Source organism: Mya arenaria, chromosome 1 (genome assembly GCF_026914265.1).
Source record: "Mya arenaria isolate MELC-2E11 chromosome 1, ASM2691426v1".
NCBI lineage: Eukaryota > Metazoa > Mollusca > Bivalvia > Myida > Myidae > Mya > Mya arenaria.
Window position 1 is genome coordinate 56,637,013 of NC_069122.1, and position 25,034 is coordinate 56,662,046.

A 25,034-nucleotide genomic window follows, 5' to 3' on the forward strand; every position below is an offset into this window, starting at 1 on the left:
AAATAATAGCTTTTTTCGGTTTCAAAAAACTAACAAATTTATAATTAATAAATTTAACATAACATACATCAATTTAGTCATATATCTATTAAAATATTATTTATTAGGAGCTATATTATTTGACTTTAAAACTATTGCCTCATACTCTCCATATACAAGTTTATCTTGAAAAACAGTAAATGTTGATTTATAATGTAAATTAAAGTCTATGTTATTGCTTTTTATCCGGTCTAGTGAAGCAGGAACGTTAAACTGTGCGTATTATTATAATAACTACTATTACCTATAGTGTATATTGGTTAATGGCCAGATATGCATCTCGAAAAGAGAAAATATTTCATGGATGGATCGTTATAAAACATGTTAATACAACAACACAAAGGAATATGTTAATGTTAACACAAAGACTGCTCATTGATGTGCGTGCAAGACAATTGAATGTTATAAACTGGTGACGCCAACACAATAAATACACATGTTGCAATGGTATCTTTTGTGCACATGTTATCACTGTGTTAAATAATTGTTTGAAGATTGCGAAACACTCATGAAACAAGTGTATATACAAAAGTGCTGAACATTATTTGACGTGACTTATGTAAACACCAAGAACTCTCAAATAAATGGTGCTAGGTTAATTGCAAAGGTCGGACATATTCAACAAAATGTCGCATGGATTAAATGATACGTTTAATGTCACCTCTGATGACCACAGTGTCACAAAACAAAGGGAATATCCAAAAAGACTTCTGCAACTGTTTGCTTCACTCCGAGAACAATGTCGTATACAGATGAAGCAAGATCCTCCATCAAATCTAGGTAAGAAATTTGTTTGCATTTGGAAGTAAAACATTACAAAACAGAAATGATGTTGACCGTATATTAAAAGACACAGAAGATCGACGTATTCGTATCGCTAAAATGCACTAGGCTCGGTCATACAACCGATGTTTCTTAACTATCACATATCGAGGGGTATAAGCGTAAAGCTTCAATTTGCTTCCTTATTTAATGTCACTTTGAGCTTTTTCGCATTCATCCCTCTATATGCCTGTCGACCATTAGACAATTTCATTAAAATAGAAAATAAAACAACGAAACAACGAAAAAAATTGAAACTTATTGTTTGAGTCAAAAGCTCGGTTGCACTAGGATGATCATGTATGTAATTGCATATATAAAGTGCTAGTGAAATAACTTAAGAGTAAGCTGACTTTTAATGTCAACAACTCTTTTCCCCATAATCTAAAAACTAAGATTCTTAATATATGAACATTTTTATTAAACTTAATGTAAACTGTTGGTATATTGCGATTAGTGTTCACACTATTGATCGTTGTTTCAAAATGCGTCATAATACATATCAGAGTAATGTTTAAGCTTCTGTACTTGTACCGTAGTTTAAAATGTTTCATTTTTTAAATGAAACTTCTCTAAATGTGATAACGATTAGTATCAGTATCGATGTCAAGACGTTTATTTAAATTCTTAATCTCGTACGCTTTCCTCGTTAAAATTTGAAGGATCACCTTTCCATATTTAAGGTGACATGACTAATTACTCTATGTAAATGTCACAAATTGCAGTTAATCGGATGTTTGCATACCTGAAAATACCGCAGTAAAAAAGAGAGATAATGGTATATAAATATACCACAAACATTTCGACATACGGGTTTGCGTGTCGTAGGCAGGGGAATTGAGGGCAGCCTTCAGTGCTCACTCGTAGAAATATAACGACCTGTCACTGAAATGAACAATTATCCTCTTATTAGTATTACTTGTCTCTTATTATTTGTATAATGTGCCTGCTGTCTAGTTTCTTATTCACTCCCTGTTTGGCCTATGTCCATTGTCATTTAAACAGGTTATTGGTTATTATAAGGCTACCGGGCTTTTCCCCGTTGTTTTTATTGATTTATGGAGGGGCAATTTGACCTTTGATCCCTACGTGTGGTTTTGAGCTTGAGGCAGGCTGTGGGATATATGCGCTTTGTATTTCGTCATTTTGCATTGAATAGACTTTGATTTGTCTATATGTTTTAAATAATTCAAGCGGCTGGAGAATGGTGAGACAGACATAAATATGTACTAATTTAGTCCTATATAAATAGCAAATAACAACGCGTGTTGAATTATTAGGCATGTTTTAAAGAGAAACCTTATCTTTCGTTCAATATTTGTTTCTTTCACGATCTCCTTTATAAGCGTGCAGAATAAATACGTATTACTCATAATATAACACTCGTCTTTGAAAACAATAAAGACCTACATACACATTATAATACATCATGTGCGATTCATTTTCCATTGGGAAGGCAACTGGCCAGTTGACTTGCCATCTGATCTTGATTGACAACAATGCAGGAGATTTTATCCTCTACATGAATCAATTCCGAGAAAGGAAATCAGATGTTTACCCTACCAAATACGCCCAGCTTTATTTGAGTCCCTGCCAAATGAACTTTAAGTCCCCTGTGGCTTTTCTAAGCATGGGTGATATATGTCACACAGGCTATTGAGAACAACGTCGCTTGGCTGTCCATTTTCGTTTAATATTCGTTACCCCAACCACCACCTACCCCCATTTCTAGCGTCACCAAACTATCGAAAAAATGCATCTGAAACAATAGTTCACACTTAAGTGTTGTGTAGCACTTTAAGGAACGAAATAGTGCCTGTCAGATAGGTGTGTTATCTTAATTAGGCCGCATACACTGTTACTTGGTCAACTGCGGCATTAAAGCGGGCCTATACGTACATAATACATTCAAAAGTACAGACATACGTAACAAGGTAGCTACGTATTATAAGTTTGAATTGGAATGCATTTTTATAAGGCTTGTTTCAGAAATTCTTTAAAGTGACACTCGTATTCAAGGCAATACATAAACATTATTATTGAGTGATATTACTTTAACTATTTAAAAAAGTAATGCATCATCTCATAAGGTAGAAATACCGTGTTTTCTGCACTTTTCTTTGAAATTAAGCACGTTATCTTTCATAAGAACCATTGTTTTTGATATGTGTTCCTCCTTTTTGGTAAATTAAAACAATTGTGGTAAATTTTATTTGGTAGTAAGAGTGCACCTTTAATACAGGTATAATGCGACTATATTGGTTGACAATTTATGCCCGATTTGTGTTAGAAAGGTGTTAAACCTAATAGTTTTACATTTTGATTTGGTTACTAAAATCACGATTGCTTTATGGTTAATTTAACTGATTACAAACAGTAAAAATAAATTTTCTCAAGCTTACATATATATCGTATTATTAAATTCATACAATAATTCGCATCATTTGCTGTTTTAAAATACACTTAATCACACAATTAACTCTTACTCCATAGGTTGATATGTACCGGGATATAGGACAATGACCTTCAAGTTGCTAAAATATATCGGAAAGTAATCATACGAGATCAAGAATTAAAAGTGGAATTCGGTTAGGTGGTCCAGTGGTTAAAATATCTAAACATCTTAAAGCTTCACTCTCACAGAATTACCATTTTTACAACTTTGTTTATTTTTTGTCTTGGAAAGACCAAATTTTTGCCTAAATATCTGCAAACTAATGTTATACGGTTGCTGACAAAAGATCAGATCGCAGATAATCATATTTCCGGTCGAAAATTGATTTTTCATGGTTACTAACGGTTTAAAAAAAATGCATAAAACATCATTTATGCTCATAAATATAAAAATCTGCGATCTAATTTTTCAGCAGTCTTACATTACTGGTTCCCATGGATTTTCGCAAAAATTGGTTCGTTCCAAGACAAAAAATAAAGAAGTTGTCAAAACGTTCAATTTGTGAGAGTGCAGTTTTAAGAAGGATACTACTACTGTTCCCTACCCAGCATTGGACTTGATATATATTCACATCAGCTTATCGCTCTTTTTACAATCAAGTCAAAATATAAAAGTGGAATAACTTTAGTTGTTCCATAATTATATCAGAAAGCACAGGCGAAGAAATGTCAGGAATAGTAGTAGTGATGGTAGTTTATGTAGTTGTTGTTGTTGGTGCCGCGAAGGTTAAGCCAAAGTATGGGGGGGGGGTAAGTAAGGAAGGAAAGTAAGCTTGATATATTTAATATTTCCTTTAAATCAAAATATTGGCAACAATTCATTTATCGGACAAAGACTGATGGATCATACGCGAAAACGTCCTAGTTTAAATAATCAGCAAAAAACCCAACATATTTATTGATAGTTTATAAAATAACTTATATTACTGATTATTGATTATTAACATTACAATCATACTACGACGTTGAATTTGTCTTCCTTTCACATATATTTATATGTTTTCTGAATTAATCATTATTGCAAATTACAAAACTATACGGTATTCTTTGAGAACAATACAGCCTTTAAGCGACCTCATGCATATTTTAAACAACAATTGCCAATTGTTTCCGCCTTTGACAGAAAACCGGTCGTTCGCCTTTTCAACTGATCAAGATTCACAGCAATGGAAGAGATTTTATCGTTTATATTTATTTGGTTTGGGAACACAACATATGCTAACTCTGCCAAATGTTTTCAGATGTCTCAGAGTGATAGGTATCCGACAGAACTATTACGAACAAAACGTCCACTGGCAGCCTTTTCTCGAACAATAAACTCTCTTTAGTTCACATACAATTGCAATATTTATCAACATTACGTTCTCACAGTACATGTTTCTTGGATAAGCATGCGTTGAAATGAAATTGTTTGATGTTTTACGTTTGCTTGTGGAGATTTATTAGTTAAATAAATATGATATCAAACATTTTTACTGTTAAGAAATTTAAGCCCGCTGTCCTTTCAAATCAAACGCCAGCGCGCTAAGGACGTGGATATAATTTCAACGACGTCCTATCAAAAATGAAGCATATAATAAACCTTAGAAACACAAAAAGTAAATATTTCACCATTGGCAACGCGCTTTGTGAAATATAGACTTTGGTTCTCACTTGGTGAAATATATAATTATCTTACACTAAAACAATTAACCTATAATTAATCATGATTATGAAGAAATTAACCTATAATTAATCATGATTATGAATTATAAATGATTATGACCTGAAAGATGCAAGTTTGATTATACTTTTTGTTTTTGTTTCAAATTTTGCAAAAACAAGCGACGAAATGTTGAACACATTGTTTCATGTCTTTTGTCTACATTACACACTCATTTAACATAGTTTGACCTTATAACATCTGTTCCTCTAAAGCCGACAAAACGAATATAAATCATTCACATGTAATCAATTAATGACATATAAATATCATTTTTTATTTTTTTTGCAAAAAATATTTCTCGTTTATCAAATAAAAACGCAATAAATCGCACAATTTGTTGTTCTTCAATACACTTAAACATGACATTACTCAATGTTAACATCAACTGGATACAGTTCAGATTTTAAAAATTATTATTATTATTGTTATTATTTTTGTCATCATCATCATCATCATCATCATCATCATCATCATCATCAGCAGCAGCAGCAGCAGCAGCAGCAGCAGCAGCAGCAGCAGCAGCAGCAGCATAATCAGCGGTAGCAGCAGCCGCAGCAACAGCTGCAGTAGAAATCGTAGTAGTAGTAGTAATAGTAGTAGTAGTAGTAGTAGTAGTAGTAGTAGTAGTAGTAGTCGTAGTAGTAGTAGTAGTAGTAGTAGTAGTAGTAGTAGTAGTAGTAGTAGTAGTAGTAGTAGTAGTAGTAGTAGTAGTAGTAGTAGGTAGTAGTAGTAGTAGACGTAGTAGTAGTAGTAGTAGTAGTAGAAGTAGTAGTAGTAGTAGTAGTAGTAGTAGCAGTAGTAGCAGTAGTAGCAGTAGTAGCAGTAGGTAGTAGTAGTAGTAGTTGTAGCAGCAGCAGCAGCAGCAGCAGCAGCAGCAGCAGCAGTAGTAGTAGTAGTAGTAGTAGTAGTAGTAGTCAGTAGCAGTAGAATAAGTAGTAATATTATACCTTACATAAATGTGTCCCTTCTTTGTGTAGATAAAGTTGATCGTAGTTAATGTATTTTAATAATATTTTTATGACGTCAGCAGTCCATATCATGTTTTTGGCCGATCCGGACCTCGCCAAAATAATAATATGGACCACTGACATCATACAATATGGACCGCTGTCGTCATAAAACTGGTGAGGGCTGCTTGTAATTTGCACAACGACCTTTTTTAGCAAGTAAACAGTATTAGATTTGTTCAATAAAACACGTCAAAGGCACTTAAAAATTATTAAGTGGTAAAAAAGTGTTCGGTATAACATAATAAATATAGCACACCTCTTCGGGCCTCGGGCCTCGGTCCATATTAACATTCGGGGGCTAACTGGCCGGTCCTTAAAATGACATATGACCCTCAGTGTTGTGTAATATTTCTTAAGTAGCTAACTTATTGCGGAATAGGAAAAAAATACACAGATAATTGCATACAATGTTTGTGTGGTGCCGGCGGTAGAAAGTTAGTGGCGATGTAGATAAGCAAATCTATATCTGCAATACGAGAAGCATATATGCTTATTCGAAAAGAACAGCAGTTTTTCAGAGCATATGCGTATTTATACGTTCAAATATGTGTTACATATGTTTATTTTCTAATGTTGACTCCAATCGCGTTATTTTAATAACGTAGCAGAGAAGGGATAAATAGTGTTTTATTTTACTCTCTGCAACAAGCATTAGATGTTTCGTTTCTTAACTGTTTTTTATGATTTGTGTTACAGAGGGTCCGTCGTGCGGCAGGACTGTGGATAACTGGGGTGGTTGTTGGCCGGATACTCTTCCCAACACCATGGCAACTATAGCCTGTCCAGAAATACCATCATTCAACATCAAGGGTAAGAGACGCTAATGTTTGTTAATAATTACGCCTCGAAAGTAAGATGCGCTCCAGCTGACCAATCTACATTACTATCATTTCGCTCAGGCATATTTCAATCCTCACAGCACCAGTGTAAAGTCCACCTTAGTGATCTATGTAAATACTTGTTCGTTTTAAGTTTTCTTGAATGTATTTTTTATAAGTGTTCAGCCTTACTTTTAAACACGTTTTTTTAAACGGGGCTTAATCGACACTTTCATTCAATTAATCCACTGAACTGTGAACAATACGTGTCATGGTTCATTTAAATATACAACTAAATTGGTCGCAGTATAATATATTCGTGCTCGTCCCTTATTGTTTTCGCATGGATTTTGTTCTATACAATTAAACCAATTGTTAGATTTACTCAAATTTAGCATATTTACACTATGTTAACACAGTTTAACACTTACCATTGCTATAAATGAATACTCATAAAATAGATAATGTTCATATATTGAGTGTATTTGGTGTCTGCATGTTTGTGAAGGCCAATGTCATTCGAAGATTTTTTCAAATGTCTTTTTCACAAATTTCGTACATCTTATGTACCAAAAATATTCGGTCAGTCTTTTTTCACCAGTAGTAAAAGGTAGCATTTACTTGGTGTTCGCGTTTCGTGTCAGCCAAGATTTTCAAATTGCCTGTTTATAAATTTTATTTAAATGCATTAACAAACATGTAATAATTTAAGCGTCCTAATTTGACGATCTACAGGACATAAGGCGGGCTACATCGGCCTGTAAAATTTAATATAAAATATACTTCAAGAGTCTAAAGAATCTCTTGTCAAGAATATAATTATTCGTATTTGTTTGTGACATAACGGACCTATACATGCACCTATTTTGTCACTAGCACCAATAAACAAAATAGAGGGTACGAAATATTTGCTTCAATTTGCCTGTTTGAAACCTTATTCGTGAACATAAAAATACTGTCAAGACGATATGCATAAACAACTTGCAACATTTAGATTGAAATTTAAGTGGTGCAGACTAGGTAATACGTTTAATCTAGTTTGCATCTAATTGCATTTTACTATAAAGGTAATAAAGTTTGTCTGCTTCAGTGAAGCTTTGAAGATTTATCATAGGCGTGTGCAAAGTTGTGCAATTTAATTGCATGTTTATGATATGTACTTAATTAAAATCCTTATAAGGTATTTATGCACACTACCATTTCATTATGTAAATCAATGAGCATCAAGAGCTGGTGCTGTTAAGGGAAATTATAAAGATGCTTTCAAAACATGCGTAGCCTTATTACGTTGTTGATGCAACAAAAATGCTATCATTCTGCACTATGCCGGTTTCATTCTGTTTCATGCTTGGAACAATAACCAAATTGCAATTTATATGTCTATGGTTTATATTCTGATCACAAGTCCAGCGATATTGAATTTATAGTGAAGTATAAGTGTTAAAAAGGCAAGACAATGCGGTTGCCCTGAACGTTCCACGGTATTTTACCATGTTTTCCTCGAACTAATATCTTGTACACTACACTTTTAAGAAGACACAGTCCTCTTCCTTACATTATATTACTCAAGTTAGAAAGGTCAGGATATTTCAATCAAAATTTTAAATCTCAATTTTGACAAAACATCTTTTGAGAATCACGCAACAAGTACAATTCTCAAAATCATTCGACATTTCATTAAAAATATTGATATAAAAAACTTCAAAAACAAGTACAGTAGTCGAAAGGTTAAACATTAATAATACAATGGAAACTACAGGACTTAGCCCTGCAGTCGATAAAGACTTCAGGGGCCGTATTCAAAAAGCATCTTATTGAATATTTTCATCTCAGTGAAAATTTCGTAATTTTGACAACGATTATTCTAAATACCCGCTAATTTTCATCAGATATATTCATATGCATGTATTGCTAAAACCATTTTCTTGCTTATTTTCATTTTTTGGTGTAAAAACGTTGTCCATTTTCTCACAATTCAAATTAGAAATAGGCAAAACTTCACTAAGATGAAAATTGTTACTAAGATGCTTATTGAATACGGCCGCAGTCTTAAGACATAACATACTATTGAAATTGTCCTGTCCTTTTCTGTACAGTATATGCATTGTTTGTTTCAACTCGAACTTCCATCGACGAATAACCGTGGATAATATTATTACATATAAAACCTGACATTTTCATGTCACATGTTTGATAAAAAAAGGTCAAATGTTAAAAAATAACAACTTAGTTATAGCTGTCATAATATGAAATAATTTCCAACGCGTCAGAGTGAACATAAAAAACCAGATTTCGAATTAGTTCGAGATATGAAGCAATGAATAATGTTAATTTTAAAAATAAATTACTTAATAACAATATAACAGGTAATCAATTGCTCTCTAAGAGTTCTCTTAGTATTGCTTCAGTCACTTGGCAAGTGTTTGTCTATACCCATAATTAACACAATGTCTTATTATTTTGATTTGATTTAAAAGCTGATAAGATAATACTTAAGAAAGGAACATTGTACACTTTGAGTATATACAGTGTTATTCATTTCCTAAAATGTTGTTTCACATGTATACAATGGCTTCGTATACCAGCTTTAAAGACCGGAAAAGCACAGTGTTTTACTTTCTCATAACATTGTTCAAAACAAAACCATATGTACGGGAGCTACAAGGCATATTCATAATGGAACAAATACCTTAAAGTGACACTCTTATTCAAAATCAATACCAACACATGAATAACAAACACATATTTTGACTGATAAACCTTTGACTACTAAATATTGCATTTATGGAAAATGTTAATTACTGATAACAAGATTGTAACCATTTCTTTCATGCTTTTCGATGAAATATGAAGTTTTATCAGTTAAATAACAGCAGTGAAAATATCAATTTGATATTTTCACTGCAAAATAAGGAGTGAAAATATCAACTTTCAGAACTACTTTTAAAATTCATTGTAGTTACTTCCCCTTGATCAAAACAAAACACTTTGAACCAGAAAATGTTGGCAAATAATACATTTAAAATTTAAAGAAATGTAACAAAAGTTTAAATAAAGATATATTTATAAATTAACAACTTACCGTTCATTAGAAAAATGGTTATCCCTTTTTTCAAACGTTTTCTTTATCTTGAAGCTGAATGTTTAAACCAATCAAATTACAGACGAAAACAACAGTTCGAACATAAATAGAATGTTAAATCAACGTTCAAATGTATTTTAAACTCTTTGTAATACGTAATACGAACTTCCCGTAAAATTAACACAACAATTTACAAATTTATACTTTTTACCCCACCCACGCCTCAAAATTTGTCAACAAACTAGATTGGTCCTAATCATTACCTGGAAATCGACCTGTCTTCAAGCAAAACAGTCTGGTCTCTGACAGTAAGATGGCTGAATATCCAATCGACATGTATCATGAAACACACTCTTAAACTAAGAAAAATGTTTTATATCCAATGATTATCCGCAATTGTTTTACTAAAACATTCGAACTTTCAAATGCTAATTCAATAAATGGCGGCGTAGTAATTTGGTTATGTATTCATGCCCCACTTAAAATAAAAGTATTTTAGTTTTTTTTAAACATAGATGCACTAATAAAACTTCATTGACTACTGGTCATAAAATCTTTGCACTGAAAAACGCGCGAATAATTAACTATAAAGAATAATATCAGAGAACTATTTCTCAACAAACAGGAAATAGATAATTGACGGCTACGTCATCAGCTATTTTTATATATATGATTTGCGTAAGGGGCGTCCTACGGGTAGCGGCGTAAAAAACACCCTTTTCAAAAAGGGGGTAATTTAGGAAATAAATTAAAATACTAATGAAACTCCTAAAATAAGCATAAAAGAAACAGAAAATTTGTTTATTTCAGTGTAAGATCGTATTTTATTTCACAAGTCATAGAAAAACATTACGAGTGGCCAATACTAATAAAACTCCGAAAATAAGCATAAAAGAAACTCATGATCAAAGAAAAACTATATTTTCACTCGTTGCTTCGACTCTCGTGAACATATGATTTTCTATGACACTCGTATAATAAAATTCGATCTTACACTAAACAAATATCCTCTATGTATTTAATGGCAAAAGGGCAAAAATATTAAATGATTGGTTAATGCTTATAGATTTACTGTGGTCTACTATAGTCCCATAAGGTAGTAATACCGTGTTTTATGCTCATTTCTTTCAAATTAAACTCGGTATCCTTTAAGTTAATAAAAAACATTGTTTTCGACATTTATTCATACTTTTTGGAATATTATAACAATATTATTAATTGTGGTAAATCTATCTGGGAGTAAGAGTGCATCTTTAAAGTAAAGCATAATTAATGTTTCATTTTGTTAGAATTGAGGAGACGGCTGTCACAGGTAAAGCTTCGCAGAGGCGTCATATAGATCAAGATGACAAGTACCCCACGGTGAAGTTACTCCTGGACTAAGTACCGGAGTCATGGAATAAAACTATTCGACAAATCTTGCCATCTTGAAACATAGTCCCTATTGGATTTGTCTAAGACTCTTTGTCAAGTTAAGAGCTTACACGGGTCGCTTGGCTAAAATGTATAGCAGAATGAATTGGCTAAGTAAATCGGAATCAGTCAAATGTAATAATCTATGGTTTGCTTAAGAATGAAGTTGAGTTATAAACTTCAAAAATGTGAAAAAAATGACAAATTTTATCAAATTGTGTTTATTTTGGCCAGAAACAATATTATACGATTAGTGTACATGTATCAGTAACTGATAAATGGACAATCATTTACATAATACAATAATAAAACATTTGAAATGCATACTTTATTAGTTTGAAATATGAATTATAGATTGTTTTGATATTGCGCAATATTTCAACATGCAAAAAATAATCATAGCAGTTCGATGACAGGGTACTTCTGTTGTAATTTAAGAAATTCAGATAAAAATAATGTAATTTAAAAATATCTTTTGATGTGACATAACTTCAAACTAATGTATCACCAGCGATTTTCACGTAAATAACTGGGAAATTCGATTTCCGTGGTGCTACGGCATTAATCAAGATCGTTTGTAGAAATATAAAATCTCTACCAATTTGGTTGATGTGTTAGGGTGAGTTTAATGAAGATCAAGAATACAGTATAATGCTTGGATATTTTTTTTTAAAGTTTGCTTACAACGTTGATGAAAAAATGTCTTTACTTTCCAGAAGTACTACAAAGATAAATACAAGAGAGACAATACAAATGAAAATTATCTATTTTCTTTCGAAAGTTTCATTTGGAAGTACTAAATACATACGTTCTATGAAAATAGCTTTATAACAACAGTACTGCAAGCCTGTCAGCGCCCCAAACCAATAAGATGCAATAAGTTATCATTCATTTAATGATCTCGATGAGTGGCAAAGAAAAGCTACGCTTTGGACAAAGCGACGATATTTCAACTTTACGAATTTTTGATATACATATATACAACATATATGTTTGCAAAAAGTAATGACATGTTTGATTTCATAAATATCTTCTTCACGCGTTTTCTGTTTGATCATTATCGTGTTTTTATTTTGAAGACATTTTGATAGAACCTGCCCTCGCTGCATCCCCAATTATTAACCACCAATAAAAATGGCAATAATCTATGTAACCAGTTTGGCCAATAAGGAACGTCTCTGAACTTATGTCATGTGTATTTGATTTTAATGCATAGTTCCGAAAGTCATCATATTTTTTTATTTCAATACACTAAATTATCATAAGTTTAAATAACACATACTCACTGGTTAACTTTTAACACAATACCATTTGAATTTGGTTTTGGATAACTGTATATGTAACTGACATAGCGATGCCTCTTGAAAATAACACAGATGAAGCATAAGGGGTTCTCACAAAATCAGAATTGTTATACTAGTAGTATGTAAGCACTGTGCTGTTTGTGGAGTTTTGTGCTGTTCTTCCATGTTTCTTGTTTGTGACTTTTTGTTTTTATGTTCTATGTCTTTGGCGTTTACCCAGTGCCATTAAACCGGGTTTATGTTTAAACGTTTTTGCATCTGAGCTTGTTCCTGTAGTTTTTCGCATAAATATTGTAAAATATTATATATTTTATGCTCGTACGCGACAATGCACGACGTCTTTAGAATACCTACCCCCTAATCCTGCGAACATGCAGATTCACACAATCGTTTAACAAGAAAGGTGTTTTACTTTTATAAACAGAAACAGCGGAAATGTATTGCACAGAAAATGGAACATGGTCTACAGATAATGATACGGGCAACATGCAAGCTAACTACAGCAGGTGCTTCACAGAAGCAGATCCAGTAAGTACTCTCATCATATATATACCATTATTAAACAGTTCAATAAAAACAAATTGTATAAGCTACAGATGGTGAAAAAACACACAAGTCATCACACAAATGGTAGATTGCTACACAATATTTGTCGTTATTTTGGTCTGAAAAATATTTTAAGATAACTCGACATATTTGTGATTGTCGTTCAAATGTTATTTGAAGGCAAAGAGTGCATTTACAATCATATAAAGGGACTATTTTCGTACAAAACCAACATCAAAGGCAAAAGGTTAGGATAAAATCAGTCTTAAACTAATTTAGAAGTATTGTCAACATTGTCTGTTATCCGAGCGCTGACTTGAGACCATATTGAGTTAGAGACTCAGACACAAAGATTTAAAAACAATGTTATAAAACAGAAACAAAATCTTTAGTTTGGAAAAGAATGTACTTGTTTTGTAAAACAGGTCATTTAGAATAGAATTAACAGTTTAAGCCATCACTAGGTCCATCCCTTTCTTCACTCTCTGTCTTCGAACCAGCCATATCTATCATAGATTACTCTTAAATGTGTTTGTCATCTACCTTCCTAATCACCGATCTTCATGTAGAAGGAAACAATTCATTTATTTGTTACTTATTTGATACTTACTTAATACTTAAAATACTTATTAACGCTTCGATTTTCAGATTTCTTTTATGTTTGTTTGAGATGTTACCTTTGTCTTTAATAATTGATGTTAACTTGATTTAACATTACCGTATTGATGTTTACACTGTGGACACAATTGTACTCTGCAATAAGAGAAAGATAAATACTTGGAGTTAACTCCACTGTACTAGACAGTTTATTGTTTAAATAATTGTTACTAATTGTTTTGTTTATTCATGGACTTCTTAAAGGCATTTGATATGATATGAAGTCAAGTTATTGCGTTGTAAGCTCAGCTGATAAATAATCGGTCAAACATTGGAAGCCTTTGGTTGCATTCTTGGGGCCAATCAAATTATATTTGCTATGTATTTACACGTTTTGAGCTTATGCTATAAGCTGCAAAAGGCATAAAAATAAAGCACGTAAATAATTCTAGTAATGCATAAACACGATATTGCAAATATCAGGGGATATGTAAATTTAATTTTTTCCTCTGATGCAATTAAATTATGTAAATGTTGGAAATAAGAGATAGACAAAGACTAAGATAGTTGTGTGTGGAAAAGGTGATAGACATCCTTAATAAAATGATTTGTATTACAATATGAAAATGGCAGTATTTGAATTTTTTAACACATATTTAAATTTAGGTATTAATTTCAAGTCTGGTATTTTCTTTTCAAAATAAACATTAACATAAGTCAACTCCCTTGAACCTAATTTCAAATTAAACCATTATCCATTTCACTTTACTAGAACATCTGTAGAAAGTATTTTAAATCTTTTTGATAAGCTTGTTCAGTCAATTTAGTTTTATTGTAGTGAATTTCGGAGATTTATAGACGCGTACTTTATTTAGCAAATAAAATGCAAAGGTAATTTAACATAATGCAGAAAATAAAGATTTGCAATGTCACGTTTAAGACTTAATTACCATCGTTTACCTATTGAAACAGGAAGCAAATTAAACCAAGATAAATATTATTTGTTTAAAACAGAATTTGTTCTCTACAATCAAACTTTTGCATCCTTAATATGAAAAGCATATAAACATCGGGTTTTTGTAATAAAAAAAGCGTAAACACAACTTAAATATAGTGATTTTGTAAATTTATTTTGTAAAACATGGTATAAAATAGAATATATAGTTTAGACATAGTTTAAAATTTAAGTGAATATATTATACAATAAGATAATATTGTCTACCACAGATGTGTGCTTGAATTACATTGAATATTTACTATATATATTGAGCTATAATTAAAATATATGTACGTTACATTGTTAACTCCTTACCACTTATGTAAACGTTTAGACACAACTTTTTAGTATTCATCCTAGGAATAATCAAGATAACACTTGAATATTTGCCATTTACTAATATCAAATACATAAATTTGCTTGTTTGAAAATATATGCGATCCAAACTGTTTTTACGCCGGAAGTAAATAAAACCATGTGACCAAGAAGAACCCGTGTAAAGGTCGGCATCCGGTACTCGAGGAATACCAGTAAAAGAGTATTCATTATTTTTACGCATCATATAGAAAAAACTATGAAAGAATCACATGCCATGTAGAGTTGTTTACTTTTTATTTCAACTATTATCATACATTGAATGACATTCAACTATTGTTTGACAAGCCCTTTTTGCTGGTGTCGCATGAACATTTAGTTTGTACATGTCTTTATTCATGTGTATACGTGTATCATCGCGCTATTATTGCATTCCATTATAGTTTAACCCACATTGAATTTTAATTTTTTTATTTCAATACACTAAATTATCATAAGTTTAAATAACACATACTCACTGGTTAACTTTTAACACAATACCATTTGAATTTTGTAAAATTTATTTAACCAATTTATGTATTTAACTGCTTTAAACAAGATTGTCTCTGTTTTCCCTTTCAGTTCGAAGGCGACACGAAGTATGTTTACATATATATTGGAGGATTTTCTCTGTCTCTGGTCCTCTTGATCATATCTCTTGCAATATTTCTACGATTCAAGTAAGTATAATTGCAAAGTCTTTGAGTATATTATACCAATCTTTTATACCATTCATAGTTCACTTTGTGGAAAGGAGTGGCTAAAATAAATTGCTTAATTTACCTCTTTATGATGAGCATTATGCTTGCTCCAAATGAAAAAAAATATAATTCATTTTTCAGTGTTCTTGTAAACCATGCACTCTTTAAAAAAAGCTTGTTTTAAAATACTATTGTTTCCACTAAACAGATAAGCAAGTTACGCACGTAGAACACACTTTGGTTAGTTTTATGTCTGATATTCATTGGAAATGCCTAATATGTCTTTACTTACACTTCAATGTCGGTTGTGAAAGTAGTTAGGTTCTATTTCATTATAATTTTCTTTGAAACAACTGCTGTCAGACGTCTCATTTTCAACCCACGCAAGTCAGTCTAATTAGAAATTTCCGAAGGGAGTATATCACAATGGAAAGTTGCTTATTAACCGCTGTCATTTGTGTAAGAATGTTTTATTATCCTGACTACAATCGATACATTCTTTGTAAAATCGGCCATTAAAATGCATTTTGTTAGAAATAGAAAACTGAGTGGCTGGTAAAATATATATCTTTGTGAATTTATTTCATTATGAAATAAACAATTTCAATGTGGTGACATCATCACTTAATTTTCATTAAGGGAATCCTTCCATTCGAATGCATGTACGTTTCTTACCAACATGCGTTATTTATCTTAAAGTGAACCAGTATAGCTTCTAGTTTGATAAAGGACAATTTATAGCAGTTCCAGTAAATATTACCATGAAATAAAGCACGAAGTTTTTTATTGTTTTGCTGGACCTATTATATAGTTTGCCTCGTTAACCTGTCTGAAGTTGAAAATAGACGTAACCAATTCCTATGATTTTGAAACTGAGTAACTTTACGAAAAAGTGATCAATGTCAAACAACGAAATACAGACAAACATTTGAAGAATATGTAAAAAAGTCAAGCTGAACTTTATTGAATTTTCGTTACTAACAGTCTTCAGCAAATTATAGCAACATTACAAATGAAAACTACCATTTACAGTATCAATTATGTCTATCACATTTCACACACAATTTAATTTCATTTTCTATATTTAATTCCTATCTTACGTAAGAAATCCATTTCAAACAACATTTACCAAGCCGGATCTGTAGTTAATGTCAACCTACAAACGTTGGTAATATTTCCGAAATTGGCGCGTTATAAAACATGTTTATCATATGTGCTTCATAAATAGACATTGGAGAAAATTGTTATTCAGTTCTAAAAATAATAAAATGGTTCGTTATGAAATATTGAAATGCATTAAAGAAATAAAATGGTTTTTTATGAAATATTGATAGGCATTATAGTAGACAATTTACGATGCTTTATATACCAATCTATTTTGTAAACACATCATTACAAAAACTATTGCATGTCAAATTAAACAATGTCGATTAACGCAAGAAGTCAGTGATTGATTTGTTTGTTTTGAGCAACAATTAATTTTACAAACATCATTGTCCTTAAGAAAATCTACTTCAACAAGGGCATAATTAACAATGTCCGAAACCTCGTTGCACTCCGTATTCAACACAATCTAATTATGTAGCTATTTCCAGTTTCTATCCGTCTGTCTTTGTTTTAAATGCTTACACGAATAGCAGGGGATCACTACAATGACTGGCAATATTATTGCATAATGTAAAAAAACTCAGATAGCCCCCTTTATGCAATTTATAGCAACAATTTAAATCGTTTTATTAAACTATTCCATAGAATGCAACCATGTAAATGAACATATTCTTCTCTTATGCTTACATCAATAGATGCAAACTACTTCTACTCGTACTTAACATGCATAGTGCGAAACGGTTTGATACTTTCCATTATGCAACGTATCTCCTGTTTCAGACAACTGCGCTGTGACCGAATTACAATACACATAAACCTGTTCCTATCCTATCTGCTTACGGGAATAGCATGGATCCTTAACTATGTTCTTGTCATGTTAAATGGAGACGTCCTCTTGGAAAATCCGGTAAGGCGGTAGTCTCTAAATAGAATGCTGATTGGTTAAATGAATCATTATTGTCTGAGTCGATGTTTTAAAGTGTCTATTTTGTATTTGTCGTTAACTAAATCGCTTTTTGTATTTTCCTGAAATTTCAGCTATATGCATGAATGTTTTTGTTAAAGAGTATTCGCTTCGCTTGCAGAGTACAGTCTTCATTTGGTCAAACGTCTCTTAAATGAACTGGAAGCGAATACCAATATATTAAAAATATTTGTAACAAATGGACAACGTTAATAAAGGCAAAAGTAAGAGTTTTGTTTTTAGGAACGGAGCAAGATCTTCAAGTAGAAGTTCACAATAAATATTAAGGAATAGTCTTGAGCTTTGGTAGATAACTTATGCATGCTTCCAAAACGGTATCTGGTCAAGCACATCAGACATTTTTTAAAGTAAGAAAATGCTTAATTTAATTATATAACCCATGCACATAAATTGACAAATTTTCTATACTTCATTATATGGTTAAGAAGTTTGGGGACTTTCAAAACGATTGCCAATAGAAAGGATACAAACCCACTTACAAAAATATGTACTCTCGGTTTAAACAACAGCGTAAAAAGACTTAGTTTATGCAGAGACAAGCAAACTAGATCTACTGTCATATTGCATTATCAATATTATTAAAAATACTGGCTTAAAGTTTAAATATGCCGGATGATACAATTTTTAAGAATCATACAATGTAATTGTCAATGATGCTCTAAAACCTCCAAAATGAAAGAAAGTAGGCAGTAGATGTTAAAACAATGATGAGTAAGGGATTTGATCAAGATTGCATTGCCAAGGAGTGATTTTTCAAGTTTGATGTAATTTTTTAAGCAAAGAATACAAGACGTTTATGTTTAATATTTAAACAGCTGATTGTCAGTCTCTTCAAGGGCGGTATTAGAAACATTCCTAATTTAAAATAAAACCCTATCTGAAGTGTTTTAATGAAAATAAGTTAGAATTGCTTTAAACAAGTTCAGATTAATTTCGCATGCCGTGACGTGCCAATATAGAAGTTGGCAGGTGGAAAAATACAGTTTTGGAACAAAGAATTAGCCCATATTGTAACGGTTTAGACGACAAATGTTTGAATGAATTCAGCCATTGTGCTAATATAAGAACTGACTATATTCCACGGTGTTATCGTATTAATCCATATATATATATATATCAAACCATAGTATTGCTGAATACAAAACATATTGGTTTGTTTAAGAATCTCTTTGTTGTGTATAAAGCATTTTCACGGAGAAAGAGTTTCATTACTTTATGTACTTGATCATTAAATGTTTAAGTACCAACAATTAAATAATTGTAAAATTATCCGTACTTTATGTTATTTCTGAAAAAAAAATAGTTGAAGTATTTGCAATGTTACTGTATAGAATCTTACCTAGTTAATAAACTTGAATAAACCGTCATTCAATTGAAAGATAATGAAAAATGATAATGGGCTATCATATTCTACTTCATTGATGCCTATATGTGTGGGTTTATGTGTGGAAATGTGTTTTTCTTCTTTTGTACTTATATCTCCCTCGGGATTGAATTTCTAACTTGAAGTGTATAGTTTAATGTCAGAAATGTCTTATTACGGAAGTTCATATTTCTTATGGCAATGATTGTAGTCTCTGATATGTAGCTGCAAAAAAACCTAAAGCAAAATTGAGTTATTGGATATTGCAAATGTTAATAAATTTGCTGATTTGTTTTATTTTTATGGAAATAAATGTTACATGATTATCAAAACATAATAATAAGATTTGTTTTAAGTTCTGTTAAGATATTGTTGTCTTTTTCCATTCAGGTGTGGTGCCGGATATTACACGTTATTTGTTATTACTTCGTCACGTGTAACTTCATGTGGATGTTTTGTGAAGGCCTCTACCTAAACACAATAATGGTGTACGCATTTACCAGTGGCAAAAAACTCCTTGTCTGCTGTTACATTATTGGCTGGGGTAGGCACTATGACATTGCAGTTTTCCTCCTTTACACATAAAGCAAATACTCCCTTTTTGGAAATAAAATGGCATCACTGATTTCACCGATTGTCACATTCTTTGATTGGAACAGTGCGTGTTTATTAATGACTATACTAAATACAAGTCAGCGTGTGTTCATAAATGAGTGCTGAAATTTTATCACTTTATTAAATTAGTTACGTTAACATCAAGCTGTGTCCAAAATAAGTCTTTGTAAAGAAGCACTATGTATTATTTGGTTTTTGTTTCTGTAGGTTTCCCATTTGTTGTTGTGGCCATCTACGCAGGCATCAGAAATAGTCTATACTTAGAAACCCTCGAGTAAGTAGACGGTTCTTTTCTTTTCTGTTTACATGAACGTTAACTTAAAGTAACTGTGTATTTGATATTCAGCTGTGGGAAAGGGTTTTATGTTAATACGGAACAAAAACGTTACCTGATGTTTAAAATGAGTTCCATATTCATTGATCTTTTTTCAAAAATGGTAAAAATAACGTTGGTGCTACCTCATGCTTTCATTTCTAAGACAATTTAAGAAATATCGCGAAAAAACGAAAAACCGTTAAGAAGCGCTCATCATTAAAACTTAACAACTATAACCACTCTGTTACAAATTACTACACACCGCAGGTATATAGGTAAACGATAATTAGTTGATATATATGGCTAAGTAATGTCGCGTCGACTAACCATTATTGAATCTAGTTTTATGGCGAAGGATCCTATGGCCACATACTTAAGCGGCATAATACAATTAGATACGTGATCGCACCGGTCCTGTGGCGAGTTTATTAACGACAGTACAGTCAGCGTCTTGGCTCGATCTATAACAGCAAAATGAGTTTAACCAATGAGATGCATGGATAAGACACTTGCCCAAAATGAAGAATCAAAAGTGTTCGTAATGTTAAGTTTGTCAATAGATTTATTAGTAGCTGGCATTTCACACCATTGTGATACTTTTAACACATTCAGTTATGTGCCTGCATAATGTATATCAAAAGTACATTCAAGGGAAAGAAAGCGTTCTCCTAGTATGATATCTTTAAAATTGCCCATTTTATAGCACAATTGTTCCGTAACAAACATGTTATTTTCATGTTCCTGGGTTGTTTCCGGAAATCTTCGAAATCGTACATTTTTATTTATCAAAGTCTGTCATAACAATTATGTTTTTCTTACTTCATAATAGTTGCTGGATGGGCGAGATAAGCCTTATGTACATCATGGCTGGTCCAATATGTGCGTCCATACTTGTAAGTACATCTTAAACAGGGAAGACAGGCTCTCATGGTTTGAAGAAATCTTGTTGTAAGGTTTAATGACTAAATTGGTTTAAAATGGTATTCGCATATTTTGATTTTTATTAAAATGCCTTTTAACTAGAATGTTATTGAGTACATAGACGTCTTTAATTATAATAATAAAACATATAAAATAAAACATAAAAGAACACAGCTAATGAGAAAGTAAATAATTGTTCATATTAATGAGACAAATCCTTGTCAAGTTTAAAACAAAAACATCTTGGTATTATCAGATACTGTTGACATGTTCTAATTTTATCATAAATTTGGTTTATAAGCGTCTTAATTGTGAGTTATGTTTTTTTTTTCTATTTTCAGTTAAATTTAATATTTTTGATAAACGTGATGCGGCTTTTGATGACAAAGCTTCGAAGAATGCCAGAAATTGTCCAAACAAAGTTAGTGCACAATAGTTTAATAATTCCTAAGAATTAAATTTATATTAATTTAAGTGTTACTTCATCTTTATAGAGACCAAGAACATAAACATATTAAACGTTTTACGCCATGCAAATTGAATTGTATATCAATTGTTGCAAAAGTCAGGTACTTATGCGTTTGTTGTAAATTGATGATTGAAAAGTATACTTTAAATAGCACGTACCACGTCGTTACGTCTAATACGCTTGGGATCCCTGTTCTTTCTCTTGACATTGTATCCTCAGCCATACACTCACTGTTTTCATCATTGTGGTTTATGAATAAAAATAAAGCTGTATAGCTGTCTGATTTTAAATCGAAACTAAGGAAGATCTATTATGTTTGAAGTTTTCTATTGCAATATCAACGCCTTCAAAGTATGAAAGTAGCAGTTTCGGCTTGCTTCAGACTGGTGTTTTAACAATCATTTAAGAGTGGTTGCGAAACATAACTCGAACTAGTAACTTCCCATACTAAAACAAGTTGCATTTGGCCTTAACATTCGTTTGCGAAATTCGCCTTGAACATTTCAAAGCGGTAAATCCATCGTTTAACAGTAAATATATTTGGAAGCGTGTGTCATATGTTTGTGTTGCGCGTTTTTGTGTATGTGGTAACTATGTGGTAATAGTGCCGTTTTCAATAGTTGTTGCTTAGAGCACAAAGTTAACATGCTACCTCTATATCCGAGAGACGCTTGATACCTTAAATTGTAATCTGACCTGGATGCAATAACACTAAAAAAGTACTTCACACGTGTATGCAATGATACAAGTAGTCCATCATGTTAAGTATTCCACGATCAACGTCACATACACGTGAATAACTGATACAAGTAGTCCATCATGTTAAGTATTCAACGATCAGCATCACACACACGTGAATTACTGAAAGATTCGGAAAGTAATATGTTGTATAATTGGTGATCCGGGTTATTCGATGTCTTCCAGAAAGGCCACAAGAGCTACCCTGATCTTGGTGCCCCTACTTGGCCTGCAGTTTCTTCTCCTTCCCTGGAAACCGAACGAGGGCACTGTCCTGGAGAAAGTGTATCATATAGTTGTAGCCTTGGCTATTTCCTTACAGGTAGGTAATTGAATAATACAAAGAGCTTTTGCTCCTGTGCTTGTACCTGTGGTTTTACTATGTTTCTGTTTCCAATATTTTAACTTTCAACGAATACTTTACTTGACATTAGACAGGAGTGAAATCGCTACAAATTGATTTATTCTGAAATAATGCTATTCAATAAAATGATCCTCGTTTAAACACTAACACATGAATATCGAACTTTAATAATCAAATTGTCATTCATGTAGTTGTATTTTTAAATTTATCTCAACGGCGGACAGTTAAATGTCTCTTTCATGTCATTTCCAACTTATCAAGTTGTAATTTGTCTATTATCCATATATTTATACTGTGCTCGGTTATTATAAGAGCTTAGTCCACAGGCCTAGCGTTGTAACATGTTATTTACTGGTTCAATTCCAGGGAGCGTTTGTGTCTATGATGTACTGTTTACTGAATGCTGAGGTAGGTAGAATCTTCGGTTGAGTTGCTTTAACTAGTAGAAACTGTTGGTCATACAGAGTTTGTTAAGAATGATATGAAGAATTTCGGTTATGACATAGCTTTATTCCGCTAGTATATTTTGAATTTACCAGTTGTAGATCGTTTGAGGTTAATATGTATCCAATTAAAAAACAATGCATCTGCATGTGATTGTATGTGCAATTTATTTCTATTTTTATAAACTTCGAAATATCATTTATGATGTATGTTGACCAGGTGATGTCTGTTATAACGAGAAAATACAACCAACACAGGCTGATGAGAAAACGGAGTAGTTTCCGTTCCTCGACCAATCAAAATGGTGCTTACTCTACGGTGGACAACACACAATTACAAAATGGACGGGCTGGTATTCATAAGGCGCAAAATACCAATAACGAAATCGTGAGTGAATCTAGTAGGTACATAAATGCAATGTAGAAGTAATTTTATTTTGTTTAAAATTGTGCCAGTCTGTGATTTCAAGTTTGTGACATATAATTAAAAAGGTGTAAGAAGGATGCCACAGCTTTTTAATTATAAGCATGATTACTAATTTGTCTTTATTGCCTTTCAACAGACAGTCGATCAATGCTCGTCTGGTTTTTATAGTTGTTTTTTATTATTATATATATTCATATTGTATAAGTCAAGGTACTTTGGTAAACCAAGCTTTTCGCCACCAGGTCAGGTCTTGCCAAGTTGGTGCAATTACCATTGCTCAACGAAGCTGAAGTACTGCCATTGTAATATCAGGTATAGACTGTAATTTCCTGAACATGCAATTGTCCATCAAAATCCATTTGTCTGTCATTTCAGTTAGGTAACGAAGTAGAATGCACTGTACTGGAGGGAGAGATATTCCATTACACAGTGCATAGGCCACATGATTAGGTTGCTGATTCTGAAAAGAGGTTGCTGAAGTATATAAAGGAGAAGTGTGCGATTAAAAGTCAGCAACATCCATGCGTATGCTTTTCATTATGAAATAAAAAAAGGAACGCTTTGCTGCCTGGAGAATTGATTGAATATTAGACCGTTCCTATGACAAATAATTACTTTATACATTCTGTTTGTGGTAAATACAAACACAGTTCGAATGCCGTTCGACTTGAGTGCTGTATCAACGTGTTATGCTTTTGATTTTAAGAAAAAAACAAAGCTGTGCTCCTTGAATAAGCGAAAATAGATAACACAGTTCGTAAGCAACTTCGTTGCTGAATGAACAAGGAAATTCATGATGGTGAAAATAGAAATATATAATGAAATACTAAGTATGTAACGTGATTTAGACTAAGGAACACACTGTATAAAGGTTGATGCATTTACATAATTTAACTAGAAGACTTTATGATTTTCATCAAACAGTCATATGTTAGAACGAGTTAACGTTGTTGTACGATTGTGTGTGTGAAGTAAAACATATCACCTTCTTATTTGTTTAAATTCATGTTCTATAAATAGAGGAGAACTAATATTTTATTTAATTAAAAATAAGAGATATTTTTATTTTAAAAGTGTCACTGATTTATGTGTTTTATAAATAAAGTTTGTGTCAATGTTTCGAAATCTTTGCCTTCACCAAAGACCCATCGACAAAGTCGACCTCACTGATCAGACAAATTGGCAATAAATGGTAAAAGTGATTCGAAAGTCGCCTTCATACGCTTCATTGTATCTTTAACCTCTCTCAATACACAGATATTTGACAAAGTGAGTACAGGATTTAACGTTAATGAAAAATCAAGCCTCGTCTCTAAAGTAGTAAAGATAATTATTCATGAGACGGACTCAAGATTGATTCATCAATAATAGGCTTTCGTCTCGACCGAGTTAGTAAACTAAAATCGTATAAACTTACTAAATAAGTTCATACCGACCATATTGT

General features: G+C 32.1%; 1 protein-coding gene across 3 annotated transcripts; it reads left to right on the forward strand.

Moving 5' to 3' along the window:
• The first annotated feature begins 335 nt into the window (after nucleotides 1-335).
• On the forward strand, nucleotides 336-24,685 carry LOC128239941 (calcitonin gene-related peptide type 1 receptor-like). Of its 3 annotated transcripts, none has more exons than XM_052956416.1 (13): nucleotides 336-819; nucleotides 6,727-6,840; nucleotides 13,072-13,175; nucleotides 15,724-15,821; nucleotides 17,730-17,856; nucleotides 19,688-19,841; nucleotides 20,120-20,186; nucleotides 21,058-21,121; nucleotides 21,491-21,570; nucleotides 22,543-22,678; nucleotides 23,087-23,128; nucleotides 23,384-23,568; nucleotides 23,966-24,685. In XM_052956416.1, the coding sequence occupies exons 1-13, from the start codon at nucleotides 666-668 to the stop codon at nucleotides 23,967-23,969; spliced, it is 1,329 nt and encodes a 442-aa protein (XP_052812376.1). In that variant the 5' UTR covers nucleotides 336-665; the 3' UTR covers nucleotides 23,970-24,685. The 3 variants fall into 3 exon arrangements, with proteins under 3 accessions (XP_052812376.1, XP_052812369.1, XP_052812362.1); XM_052956409.1 differs by having other exon boundaries at nucleotides 23,384-23,564; XM_052956402.1 differs by having other exon boundaries at nucleotides 23,384-23,551.
• The last annotated feature ends 349 nt before the right edge of the window (nucleotides 24,686-25,034 follow it).

Bases quoted from the DNA above. Each gene is read 5' to 3' on its own strand.
- LOC128239941 (XM_052956402.1), top strand. From the start codon at position 666: ATGTCGCATGGATTAAATGATACGTTTAATGTCACCTCTGATGACCAC. The intron at 6,841-13,071 runs GTAAGAGACGCT...TTTTATAAACAG, and splicing joins ACCATCATTCAACATCAAGG to AAACAGCGGAAATGTATTGC. The intron at 13,176-15,723 runs GTAAGTACTCTC...TTTCCCTTTCAG, and splicing joins GCTTCACAGAAGCAGATCCA to TTCGAAGGCGACACGAAGTA.